The following is a 12,794-nucleotide window of genomic DNA, read 5'->3' as shown; positions in this document are numbered from 1 at the left end:
ATACACACACACACACACATATATATATACACATATACATATATATACATATACATATATATATATATAAATGTACCAATTTTTTAAAAAAGTGTCAAAAGCCAAGTGTAAAATCATAGCAGTAAACTCCGTCAAAGTCAAAGGTTCTCGTGAATCATTCCTGTTTAAAAAAAAAAAGCAATTACATGATGCATATTAAGTAGAAAAGTTAGAATTTTCAGTCAGTTGTCATGGAGATCAATGCCTGTTTTTCATGACAGAACAGTACTAGTACTAGCAGGCTAAGATGAATAATTAGAAGCTAAAATTGTAATTCCTACAGAATCGCATATTTCAAGACCTCACAGCAACATCTGCCTTGACCCGATACAAGCACCCTGCCCGCAGCACCAGGCCAGCCCAGGACCTACTAAGATCCCCTGATCTTGCTTCAAACCCCAGACTGCCGACACTCTTCACCCTCTACTGTCCTCACCAGCACAATCTGTACTTCTGACCTTTTCTTTTCTTTGTTTGTTTTCGATACAGGATCTCATTACGCAGTTTAGGCTGGCCTTGAACTTACTATGGAGCCCAGGCTGGCCTCAAACTTGCAGCGATCATCCTGCCTGAGCCTCCCAAGTGCTTGCATTACAGGCTGTACTTCTTTCTTTTCTTTGGTACCGGGGATCAAACTCAGGTCCTTGCACTTGCGAGGCAGGCGGCAGAAGCACTGAGCCAAATCCCTGGCTTGAGGCTGTACTTCTGACTTTTACATTCAACAGAAATACTGAATGTACCTGGAACTGCATTTTATAAACTTAAACACCCTGCCTCTACAAATACATTCAAAGTCTATTCAAAAATTCAGCTTTTGCAGGATTTCTGAAATAAGCAGCAACCAACACCAAGCTATTTGCACGTAGTATCTTTCTGGAGCACTTCCTGACGAAGACTCGAGGCGTCATGAGGCCATACTGTCATGCTGTCCCTTCCTTCACAGTTTCATGAAACAACAGGGTCTAAGCACCCAGCCCACCTAGCTGGTCAGACTGGCACCTGCATGAAGCAAAGGGCCACAAGACACCTGCACCACCCATGCCCACACTAACCTTACTATTTCCATTCTCTGGCAGATAAACAAATTTAGCACTCAACTTTCACGATATGCTTATAACCATGTGTAATCAACATTTTAAAACCAACAATAAAACTTAAATCTATCACTTGGGCTGGTGAGGTAGCTCAGAGGTAGAGTGCTTGCTTAGCCTGCATGAGCATGAGGTCCTGGGTTCAATTCCCAGTAGTGAGGGGGGAAAAAAAATCACTTGACATTACCAGATCAGTCGTGATTTACTGATGGAAACTTCAGTTCAGTGATTTCAGAGTCAGGGGAGCTGCTCCCACTTCTGTCACTGTAGGTGTCCCTGTAGAATTCAGAAGGGTGATTGGTCATCTCCCACCAAAAACTCACTTCTCTGCTTTTTAGCCACCACTACCACAGAAACATGTGTCCACACAGTAGAAATCCAACTCTTGGGCCAGGGATTTAGCTCAGCGGTTCGGTGGCCTGCCTTGCAAGCACAAGGACCCGAGTTCAATCCCCGGTACCAAAGAAAAGAAATCCAACTCTTGGGCCAGGGATTTAGCTCAGCGGTTCGGTGGCCTGCCTTGCAAGCACAAGGACCCGAGTTCAATCCCCGGTACCAAAGAAAAGAAATCCAACTCTTTACCACATATTGTATTTAGTATGAGGCTACACAGGAAATCCCTTCCTCTAGTTACAAGAGATATACACCCATTTATACTTCAGCCTTCACATGCCACCCACCGACTCTGAGTAACTGGGTGCAGATGAAAGTAGCAGTGAGGCAAAAATCCCCCAGGGGTGTCCCCACTTCCTGGGGAAAACCAGTCGCCTTAACAGACCAGAGGGGTCTCTTCTCAGTATCACCAGCATTCAGAAACACAAGAGAGGGAGCAGCCAAAGAAAACGATGCTAGGGACAGAGTGGGAACTTCCATACAAATGCGAGGTATGTGCGGCACCCCACCCAGGACACCCAGGACACCCAGCCCCAGCACTTGTGGTTCTTCCCTAAGACTGGCAGCGTGACACCTCACTACAGAGTCAGCAACCCCACAGGAGCAGAGAAGACAAGGAGTTGGTTCCTGAAGCGATGTCCCCACCTGGGTGAGAGCCTGCAGCCTTTCTGGAGGTAATGTGGAAGCTGCCCCACGGAGGCCAGGAGGAGGCCAAGGTAGGGTGGAGAGGGCTTGATAGGCCTGGAGAGGAACTCAGGGTGGTACTGAACCCCAACAAAGAAAGGGTGATCTGAAAGAGAAATTCAAAGGATTCACTATGTAAATTGTACGTACGATGTAAAAGATGGAGAAAAGAAATCTATTAAATGGCCTTAAAATTATTTGAAAGTGACATCATCATTGGAATCTAAATATTGGTAACCCCAGAGCATGAGCAATCTGGCACCCTTCCCCTCACGCTGCTGTTCCTTCCTGGCTAAATGGCCTGTGCTCCAGGGCCTCCATCCTGGTCCTTGGCTCCTGTGACTCACACAGACTGAGTCATGTGGCTGCCTGTAGACTGTACACTGTGTACCACACAGTGTAATCACTTTACCAGGGCTCTAGTCCTCTTATCACCTGGACCCTTTCCCTCATAGGAGAGAGAGCACTGCTTCTTTATTCCACCAGGTCAGAAGCCAGACACACAGTATTACATTTTCCCACATGAAAAGAAAACCTGATGAAGTTTTCCACTAAACATAGCCACCCAAGTCATCACCTTCCAACTCCACAATCTCCATCCTCTCGCCTTCAACATCCTGGCCAACGAATTTCAAGCCTTGCTCTTCCAGGCACTTTTTCAAGACTGGATTTACCTGTTAAAGCATGAAAAAAAAAAAAAATTGCGCTGGGCTCTCCATTACTAACTGTCCAATAACAGAAGAGACCAAGCTCGAGTTCTCACCTCAAATCTATGGCGATGCCTCTCTTCCAAGTAGTCTACATCTCCATAGAGTTTCCCTGGAAAAACAAAAACAAAACCCGGCTGGATGACTTCTGATTTCACAAACAACTCATTCACAGTGGCATTCTGCTTCCACGAGTTCGCTCTTTATTGTCTCCATAGCCAGACTATTACAATGCTGGCAGTTATGCTCGCCTGCTCTTCCCACGATCTGGAGTAATTCTCAGGCTTCTGTCTCTGACAATTCTAAGGAGGAACACAACAGAAACAGGCGTTTACCACCTCCACGGGACACAGGCGTGTTCCCACTCTGCAGCTGAGAGCAAGTCTGGGAACAGACTGGGACTTTTCAAACCATGAGAACACATGGGCCAGGGGACGACTCAGAGACACACAGATGACCTCTGCAGTCACGCAGGTCACATTACAGCTGTCAAACGCTGTCAGCACCTGGTGGCTGCGGGTGAACAGGAGCTGACGTGCAAAGAGGCTGCATCACCCATTCTCCTTCAGACGCCTAAGGAGACCTCCAAATCTATAAAACATCACAGCATTGGAAGGGTGTGAAGATCAAACTCAAACTACACTGCCATGGAACCCACAGACAGACACAAGGGCATTTCTGTCAATTAAAAGTTGGAATGTTCCCAATGAGCGAGGAAAAAAAACCTGTCTCATAAAATAAATTTCTAAATGTTTTTCTCCTATAATTTTCCTAAATCTTTAGCATCTATATGTAACTCTTAGAACAAAATTCTGTTTAGGTTAAACCATACAAACCTGCAATTTTTGTGCGACAAAAATCATGAGATTTCATACAGTTCAACTTAACAATATTAGCAAAGGAAGAGACTGCAATAGATCTAATGTAACTGCCTTAGTCCGGGAGGTATCCACAGCCCAGAGCCCTGACTGCATCTCCAGTGACCTCCCGAAGACCCATACCGCTGCTCTAGCTATTAAGGTGCACCCGAAGAGTGTGAACAGGAAGGGAAAAAAAAGAACCTCAAAAGCAAGAACAGAACAAAACAAAACAAAGAAACCAGCCTGGTTCTTTCGAGCCACAGCACCACCCAAAGACATGTGTCCTAGACAGCCAAGCCCAAGACAGCTCTTACTCATAACCGAGTTCTTGGTCTGGAACAGGGTTCTCCGTTTGCCCAGCCTCATGGTTCCGCCCATCTGCCCAGGGTTGTGTTCTGGCATCTCTATGACCTGGAGATGTTCAGAAAACAAACACAGTCTACCAAACACTGCTCCCATTAGAAGCAAGACCCCCTTCACCAAATGGTGCCTGCCTGTGAACAAGCAGACCCTACCTCTCCAGCTTTTCCTGTAAGAGATGCCATCACTGGGAAGCTGTCTGCCAATTAATCATTTTTACCCTCCAGGGCAGAGGTTCAGTCTTTCAGCCTGTCCTGGTGATGCTGTTCCTGCTTCCAGCACTGGTGATCACACAGGCCATCAGGCTTTTGTGCATTCGAAGCACGACTAGTGCTGTAGCATGGATACTATGGAGACCAGCCATTGTGACGTGTGTCTCCCCATGTGTCTACGAATGGGTGGGCTGTGGCACTCAGAGGGGACAGTCCAGGTCGCCTCTCGGTCCACTGCTCCTGAACACCTTCTGACCCCAGAGCCTTCTCTGTGCCCTACTCCCCTACCTCAAGGTCCACCTTTCACAGTCTCTGTTCTTCCTCTTATGAGGCCTTCATATTAGTGAAGTTCAAATGCAGGTCAACAAACATATATGGATTCCAAGAAATCAAGAACCTTTCCTGTCTCATTTATCAGTGTCCTCAGTGATTACAACGTATGTACTCAACATTTGTTGAATGCTGGAGAAAAAAAAATGCCTTTTAACATGCTTGTCACTCCTGGGGTACAGATTCAAAGAAGAGTAAAGGCACGGTGCTTCCTCAACGAGCCTTAGTAACAAAGCAGGCTGACCGTGCCTCACACTCCTGCTATTGGATGTAACCACCAGGTATGTCGACCTGGGAAGGCTTCAGTTACTGTGACACAAATCAGTACCACACCACAGCAGTTCTTTAAACACATGCTGTCCCTATCAGGACAGCTGCTAGGGAAAATGTGAATTAACAACACGGTGACAACAGTGGCTGGTGAGTGACAAATGCCTACGTCAGTGTTTCATACCAGTATTATTTAATAAAGTGCTCTGGGAGCCAAGAGGAGCAGGCATGGAGAATTATTTTAATCAGGAATCCCCTCAAGGTGTCTGGGCTGATTCCTGTCTTAAAGACTCTGGTAAACTGGAAACATGAAGAATTATGTAGTACAAATTCCTTCTCTCTATCAGATCTGAGAGCACAAGACCTTGAGAGGCTCTTACAGCCTGCCTCTTCCATCCAGTGCATCATGAGCCCCTTCCAACACTTTCTAAGCCCAGAGAGATCCAAACTCTTGACTCACCACGGGATGACTGGTCTTAGGGTCAAACTCTGTAGAATTGGCATCTGAAAAGTTAAAATACTTGAGTTATGAAAAATGTTAAAAACAAAATCAATTAATAGTTTAATTGCTAAGCACTAAACTAAATCACCATCACCTCCCTCAATTTAAAATCAATGATTAGAACAAACTAGGGACCGTATTTTATACATACACACACATTTTGTGTGTGTGTATGCCAGGGATCGAACTCGGGACCTTGCACTTATAGGGCAGGTGACAGCACCACTGAGCTAAATCCCAGCCCTTTGGGACAGTATATTTGAGACTTAAAAACAACACACAGACACGGATGAGTTTTTTAACTTTCTGAGAAACCAAGCTGTACAAAATAGAGGTCAAAACCAATGGCATAACCTAAAAATCTGTATTTAGGTAATATCTTTATGACCAATAATTCTTATATTGTTATCTTCATTTTCTTGCATCTTGTTACAGACTAACTCTCTAGACAAGTGAGAATTGTATCTCCTTCTTTCATCCTCAGGACCTGATGTACTGCCTTACTCAACTGCCAAGCTCAAATGCTACACCAGAAATTAACTGATTTCAACACCAATAACTTTTCCATCCTTTACTGAATTTACTGCCTAACCATAAGCAACACCACTGTAGACTAAAGGAAAAGGACCAAGTTCCTGGTACTATATGTCGGTTCTTTCTGTGTTAGGTATTACTTCCCTCCTGGACTCAACCCAGGCTTCAGCCACAAAGTGAGCTCGTCACCAAGTCACCACTCATATGGGAACCTGAATGAGAGCAGGGTCGGGGTGCCCAAAGGTCCAGGGAGCCCTGAAAGCCAGTTCTGTGGTGGTAGGGGAAGAGAGACCCCACCAGGACAGAAGCTAGAACTAGAGGCTCACTGCCCACCAAGCTGAGCCATTGTCTCTCAGAAGGTGAACCGAAACCCAGCCCCAGCCACAAGCTGGCCATGAAAGAATCACTTGCACTGTGTGCTAAGACTGCTTTTCATTCCTTTAGACAGCTTTGTTTATCGGTCTTTCTGAAAATTTAATACTGTCAGCTGGGTTAAGGGAACAAACGGCCATGGCAGATTATTCAACTGTGGCCCCATGAGCCACATGCCAGTATCCATGCCCTGCAGTCCCCTCCTCAACTGGACTTCACCTTGTGACTCACTTTGGCCAACAAGACAATGGCAAGTCTGGAAAGTGCTTGTGCAGTGAGCCTACTGTTTGGGAAGTCAGCTGCCACCAGGTGTGAAGAATCCTGGGCACCATTACTAAAGCCACCACGTGGAGCCAGCATCTCAAGGTCCCTGCTGGGCTGAGCGTACCAAGGAAAGCCAGGCATGATTGAGGGACCTCAGAAACACTGTAACGAGCAGAAAACCACCCAGCGGAGTCATCCACAGGATACTGAGAGGTGACAAGTCAAGGATGTTAAAACCACTGGGTTTGGGGGTGATTGTGATAATTAGTTAATAGTAAACAAACCTGATATCAAGCATTTCCTACTTGCCAGGTTGCTAGGGACTTATTTTGCTTTTTTTTTTTTTCTTTAAAGAATTAGAGATTAGGAGCGGGTGAAAGGAGGGCAGGGACAAGGGGAAAAAATGAGAACCAAGACCTGTCATGCAAAGGTACAAGATCCCAGTGATAAATGTAACTGTACTGTATACCTAAAATGTACCAATAAACTCAATAAAGGAAAAAAAAAAAAAGAAGTAGAGATTAAACCTAGGCCGTCCTGAGCTACATCCCCATCCTTTTATTCTGAAGCAGGGTCCCTGCTGGCCTTGAACTTGTAATCTTCCTGCTTCTGCCTTCCAAGTAGCTGAAATTACAGGTGTGCATCACTACATCTGGCTACTTTACCTAATTTTTACAACTATGTGAAGCGGGCACCATTTTGAATCCTATTGTACAGAAGAAACAGAGGTCCACAGAGTCTAAGAAAGTTGCCTGAAGTCACCCTTAATAAGTAATAATTTAGAACAGACAGTTCTAGAGCCCAGGTTTATAAAAACTCTACTGCTGGGGATTTAGCTTAGTGGTTCTGCCGCCTGCCTCGCAAGCACAAGGACCTGAGTTCGATCCCCAGTACCAAAAACAAAACAAACTGCACTGGTCTCATTTAGGCTGGTGTCTTCTTCTGGACACACACTGAATGGTGGTTCTGGTGGCCAAAGAAAGAATCCCAAGAACAGGACATGTCAGGTGGAGGCCAGGACTGCACCTCCTGGTGCACCAGGCAGCAGGCATCCTGACAGCTCCCCATCACCCACCACGCAACAAGGCCAGCATGCACTCCAGGCAATGGTCCTGTGGAATCTGAGTCTTAAAATGCACTTACCTTGCCATCCCAGCACATGTCTTGAAAATTCAACCACTGCCAACTGCATTCCTAAGCACACACCTTCCAGGGGAAGGAAAAAAATGAAACTCCACTGAGACTGCAGCTCTCACATCTCCCCCTGCCCAGCAAAGACCCTGCTTTGCATGGTCAGAGCCCTAGTCATAAACTCTTTCCTGCTATAAGCAACCACTGTTCGCTGTTATACTTCATCTGTATTCAATTAAAAAACAAGCAAACAAAGAAACAAAGAAACAAAAAAACGACATCTAAGTGTTCATGATTCTAGGTTCTGGAAAGTTAACAACTGAGAAATAAGCAATATTCTACTTGGTACTTTAAAATTCAAATTTCCTTACTATCATCTCTCATTAAGTTCTCATTCACAAATGATCAAGTTAAAAATTACTAAAATGAAAAAAAAAATTACTATAATGTACAGCACCAGAAAGCATCCAAAATCCCTTTGCCCATTTAAAGTCAGCTGGTATGACAAATTGAGACATTAAAATTTCACATGCATACAAACAGAATTTCCTAGTGGATAATCCACTCTTAAAATCCCATGGCATCTACATGTAACTTATAAACTTCTATATGAAAAAAAAAAACTTAAATTTCTACCAAAGAGAACCACAAAGGCCTGCACTTGATCTGCTATCTAGACATTCGATATGTATGTCCTGTTTCCAAATAACCCTGCCTTATTTATAGCCTCCATTCCATCCTGGCACATTTTCTTTCTCTTTCCTACTCAGAATGAAGAAGGCACAGCATAGTTCCTTACCCAGAAAAGGCTTTTTCTGTTTCCGCGCCCAGGAAATTGCTTGGATTTTTCCTTCGGTTCCTCGAACACCAAACCCTCCTGGAACCAATACTCCACTGCACAGGAGAACAAACCATAAGGTAACACCCTTTTCTATCAGCCCAGCTTGCAGTACCCACCAAAGAAGCCACTGCCAAGACTCTTGACGGCATGAAGTTACCCCATCTGTTTTGCTACTGGGCCTAAGACTGCTATTTAAAGGAATCAATGAGTGTATATTTAAACTTAGAAACTGGAAACAAAACTGTGGACTTAGTCACACAAAAAAATGAATGGGAAAGAGATAGGGTGCAACACTGTAATGATGCTGCTGCACTCATCTCAAGTACTTTGGTATAATTTTTAATACATATTGATATAGACCCAATTTGCTTTTCATTTCTTCTTGACTTACAGTGCTCCTGAGTTAGGGGAGGGCTTTCCTCCTCAGCAGTGAGCCACACGGACCAAGCTTTCAACAGCAGCTGTACAGACCAAACTATCAACTGCTCTAGTGAACTTTGAATTCTTGCTAAGTTTTTACTATTAAAAATAATAGCTGTCGCCAGGTGTGGTGGCGCATGCCTGTAATCCCAGCACTCAGGAGGCTGAGGCAGGAGGATTGCTGTGAGTTGGAGACCAGCCTGGGCTACACAGTGAGTTCCAGGCCAGTCTCAACTATATGGTGAGACCCTGTCTCAAAAAAAAAAAAAAAGCTGTTAAGACTGGGGATATGGCTCAGTAGTGAGAGTGCCTAGCATTCCCGCATTCAGGAAGCTCTGAGTTCACTATGAAAGAAAAAGGGAAGGAAAGAAGAAAAGATGGCGGGGCACCCCGCAGGCTGCCCAAACAGTTTGAGACTCTACTGATGGCTAATTATCAAATGTCCTGGATGAAAACTCTTTAAATAAACCTAATGATGAATTGCACACAGTACTAATAAAATCAGAACTGGTTTTCTTTAGATCCAACTATATTAGTAAGCAATACTTTCTGAGAAGCTTAAATCACATAATAGGTAGTCTCTTCAATAACTAAAAGAAAAAAAAAAAAAAAGAACCATTTTAACAAGTAGATGACCTACTATTTGCCCTGGAAGTGTAGGACTGGGTTCATTAACACAAGTGAAACCACTCGCCACAGTCAGCAAACACTACTTACTGAGCACTACAGAGCTTTTGCCAGGCCTCATGGTAGCGCACGGGCTCCTCCTGCATGGTGCTTGGCTCCAGATCTGTGGAATCTATGTACTAGGCACAGGGTAGAAAAGAGACAGTTAGTGACTCCCACTGCACTTCCACGAATTTAAATAATATTATCAGTGTTGCATTTCTGATAATTTTGGTTTTAAAGCCCAGTTTATCTACAGGAAAACAGACTATATCCCTATTAACCCCTTGGCTACATCTGTTATCCCTGCTTACCTTAATTTCCAATTTGTGGTTGATCGCCAATGCAGAATGCTCCAGAGCTTTAATGACTGAGGCATATGAATCTGAGAATTTGGTGTATTTCCCCACAAGGGCAATAGAACACGTCTCTAGCAATCGATCATATCTATCAAAGAAAGGTCAAGAAATATCCAATTAATTGTAATTTACACATCATCCCAAAACCAAGAAGAAAAAAAAATTGGAAAAAATGTAATAAATGAGTAAGCATCACACCTGAGTATACGTATAAGCCAGTAAAGAAGCAATTTTTAGAACATGATAGACTATGTAAAGAAAATAGGATTTTGGAAGCTGTTCCAAAGAGACAGTTCTAAAATCTCTAATTGTTTTTAAACAATTTCAATCCCGAAGGGGAAAATTTTTGATGTAAATAGATAATTCACAAGATACAGGAAAGGATCAAATAAGTTATGGGGCATTCACATAACAGAAAGTCCAAATTTGCTAAAAATTTTCATTCTAGTTAGTAACTCAGCAAAATGTATATAATGTTTTAAGAAAAGAGGACCATAAAACTGGGCCACTGTGATAGCTACATGTAAGCCAGGGGTGGTAGTGCACACCTGTAATCCCAGCTTTCGTGAGGTGAAGGTAGGAAGAATGAACAGCTGAGGCCTCCTGGGCTACACAGCCAGTTCAAGGCTAGAATGAGCTATATACTGAGCTACATATTTTTGTCTCCAAAAATAGGGAAGGGGGTCATTTAAGAGCAAGGTAATGAAAGCTATCCAAATGCCAAATGTTCATTACAAAAAAAACAAAATCAATGACAATGCTGTTTAAAACCTATTACTGAAGTCTATATTTTTCCAAATATTATGTTTACTCAGTAAATCTTTGTTCCAAAGAAGTACAAAAAAAAAAAAAAAAGAAAGAGAAAATGTCAAAATGAAAATAACTATCACAGAGCAAGAGACTGAGCACTCCCTCAGAACCTGCTTATCCTCACAGTGACCTAGTAACTACGGCAAGTCAGATCCACTGCTCCAAGGCAAAGGGGAGATTTTCAAAGTGATGTGCAAGTATCTGAGGTTTAAGAGCAGATGGCAGAAATACCCTCTGCTGAGCCCTTTCTGGAGCGGGGTGAGTGGCATGTTCCCAAACACAGCTCAGAAAATGGCCATGCTACCCAGGAGGTTGTGCCAGGCACTGAAGAGGGAAATCGGAAAGCACAATAACCCACAGCCACTAGGCACCTGTGTGTGCTGACCACCTAGCTGGTAAGAGACAAGTGAGACAGGATGTGTAATCTTAACTCATTTGCTAGAGGCCTGGTAACTGACCCAGCCCTGTTGGGCCTTCTCATCTGTTATAACCACATGACTGCTGTTAAGCACATGAACATCTCTTCCCATAGACCATTTCTAATGTGAGTCGAGAGACCAAGAGCTAATGTGTGATGGCAATCTCTGAATCCCTTGAGCCCCTCCAAAAGAGAAAGTTGTCCATAGAAAGATGGAATCCAGATATGCCCTCGAAATTCCTTCCCAGGCTGGCTTCCAGGCCAAGCAAAAGTCATGCTGTCTCATCCACAGGAAGCCGATGGCGGTTGAGGGGATGGGAAGGAATCAGGCCTCAGGGAATCCCCACCCCACATCCTGCAGACATAGCCAGGCCACAGCTAAGCTGGACATTCAGGGAGCACATCACTCTTCCCCCAGGGAATGTACACACCAGGGAAGGAAACAGGGCCCACCTGTAAGACAAGACACGATCAACAACTCCATCGACTGGGAATCAGCGGGTCTCTTGCAAGATATGGGCGGAGAGATAGGGCCCCGTTTCTGTTTCTCACTGCCCCACCCCCACCAGTATTCCTTTCTACGTTTTGAGAAGGAAATGATGACAGGGCCCTGTGGTTAACGGCAAAGCCCGAGCACTTCTTCGGCTGTAAGCGTCAGCCCCAGCTCAGCACACTGTTCTGTGTAACCTAGGGCATTCACCTCCTTCCTTGACTCTGAAGAAACTCCTTCCACTGAATTGAGACCTACTTCCTGGTAATACCCACCCACCATGTTCAGATTCATTATCAGAGGTCACCAGGCCCTTCCACTGCCTTTTCCTAATGACAGACATCTGGAAGGCGGTGGGATGATGGGCTCCCGGAGGCTTCTCATTCTGGGTTAGCATTCCAATTTCTTCCGTGGAGGGCCGCCATCCTGCCCACCGCTCCATCCACTGGATTCCCCCAGAAATTCAATGAGACAGGGAGAGTAGTATGATCATCAAGAGTGGGCTGCAGACCCGAACAGTCTCAGTGTGAACCCTGGCTGTACCTCTTTCTAGCTGTGTGACCCTGGGCAAGTCACTTCAGCTCTGTGCCTCCATTTTCAAGTCTCACTTCAAAGCACAGATAATCGTAGCTTTGATAGGATTGTGCTACGAGGGTGAAGTTAGCGAAGACCTGCTAAACCTCAGAGCAGTGTCTATACATGGTTTTGCCAGGATGTGTCACCTAGTTTGGGTCTTGTGACTCTGCCCACTGCACTCCAGGTCAGCTGATTGGTCCAAAGGGATGCTTGACCCAAAGGTTCTCTACCCAGGGAGTTTGGGACCTGGGCAGCAGAGAACGGAGTCAGTTTTTCCCCATTAGCTGAAGTTGCAAGGTATAAAACCCAGGCAGGTTTTCTGCACCAAGGCGACTTTCTGTGTGCTGTGAATGAAAAGGGAGCTAATGTGGGGGAAAAAAGCAAATACAAAAGACAGAGAAAGAAAATCCTGGTTCCAACCACTCCTAAAGGCCAGTGGCATCCCAGCCCTTCTTACAACGTCAC

General features: G+C 44.6%; 1 protein-coding gene across 3 annotated transcripts in view; it reads right to left on the bottom strand.

Annotated features, from left to right (window-relative positions):
• The window catches only part of Ctps1 (CTP synthase 1), a 37,649-nt gene that overhangs the window by 2,225 nt on the left and 22,630 nt on the right, over nt 1–12,794 (bottom strand). For 2 of the 3 annotated variants that reach the window (XM_019207739.2, XM_033767522.1), the window contains exons 9-19: nt 9,991–10,123; nt 9,728–9,816; nt 8,549–8,643; nt 7,762–7,824; nt 5,407–5,450; nt 4,089–4,185; nt 2,971–3,026; nt 2,785–2,881; nt 2,169–2,313; nt 1,318–1,406; nt 39–160 (exon numbers count right to left, since the gene is read on the bottom strand). In XM_019207739.2, the coding sequence (XP_019063284.1) occupies nt 1,322–1,406; nt 2,169–2,313; nt 2,785–2,881; nt 2,971–3,026; nt 4,089–4,185; nt 5,407–5,450; nt 7,762–7,824; nt 8,549–8,643; nt 9,728–9,816; nt 9,991–10,123 (904 nt within the window). In that variant the 3' untranslated portion in view covers nt 39–160; nt 1,318–1,321. Of the gene's footprint in view, nt 1–38; nt 161–1,317; nt 1,407–2,168; nt 2,314–2,784; nt 2,882–2,970; nt 3,027–4,088; nt 4,186–5,406; nt 5,451–7,761; nt 7,825–8,548; nt 8,644–9,727; nt 9,817–9,990; nt 10,124–12,794 lie in introns of those variants that run through there. The other variant, XM_033767523.1, reaches the window with a different exon arrangement.

This window comes from Fukomys damarensis, unplaced genomic scaffold, assembly GCF_012274545.1.
Source record: "Fukomys damarensis isolate Sample0158 unplaced genomic scaffold, DMR_v1.0_HiC HiC_scaffold_23, whole genome shotgun sequence".
Lineage (NCBI taxonomy): Eukaryota > Metazoa > Chordata > Mammalia > Rodentia > Bathyergidae > Fukomys > Fukomys damarensis.
The sequence above is the reverse complement of the archived record's forward strand: the minus strand, read 5'-3'. Positions and strand labels throughout refer to the sequence as shown.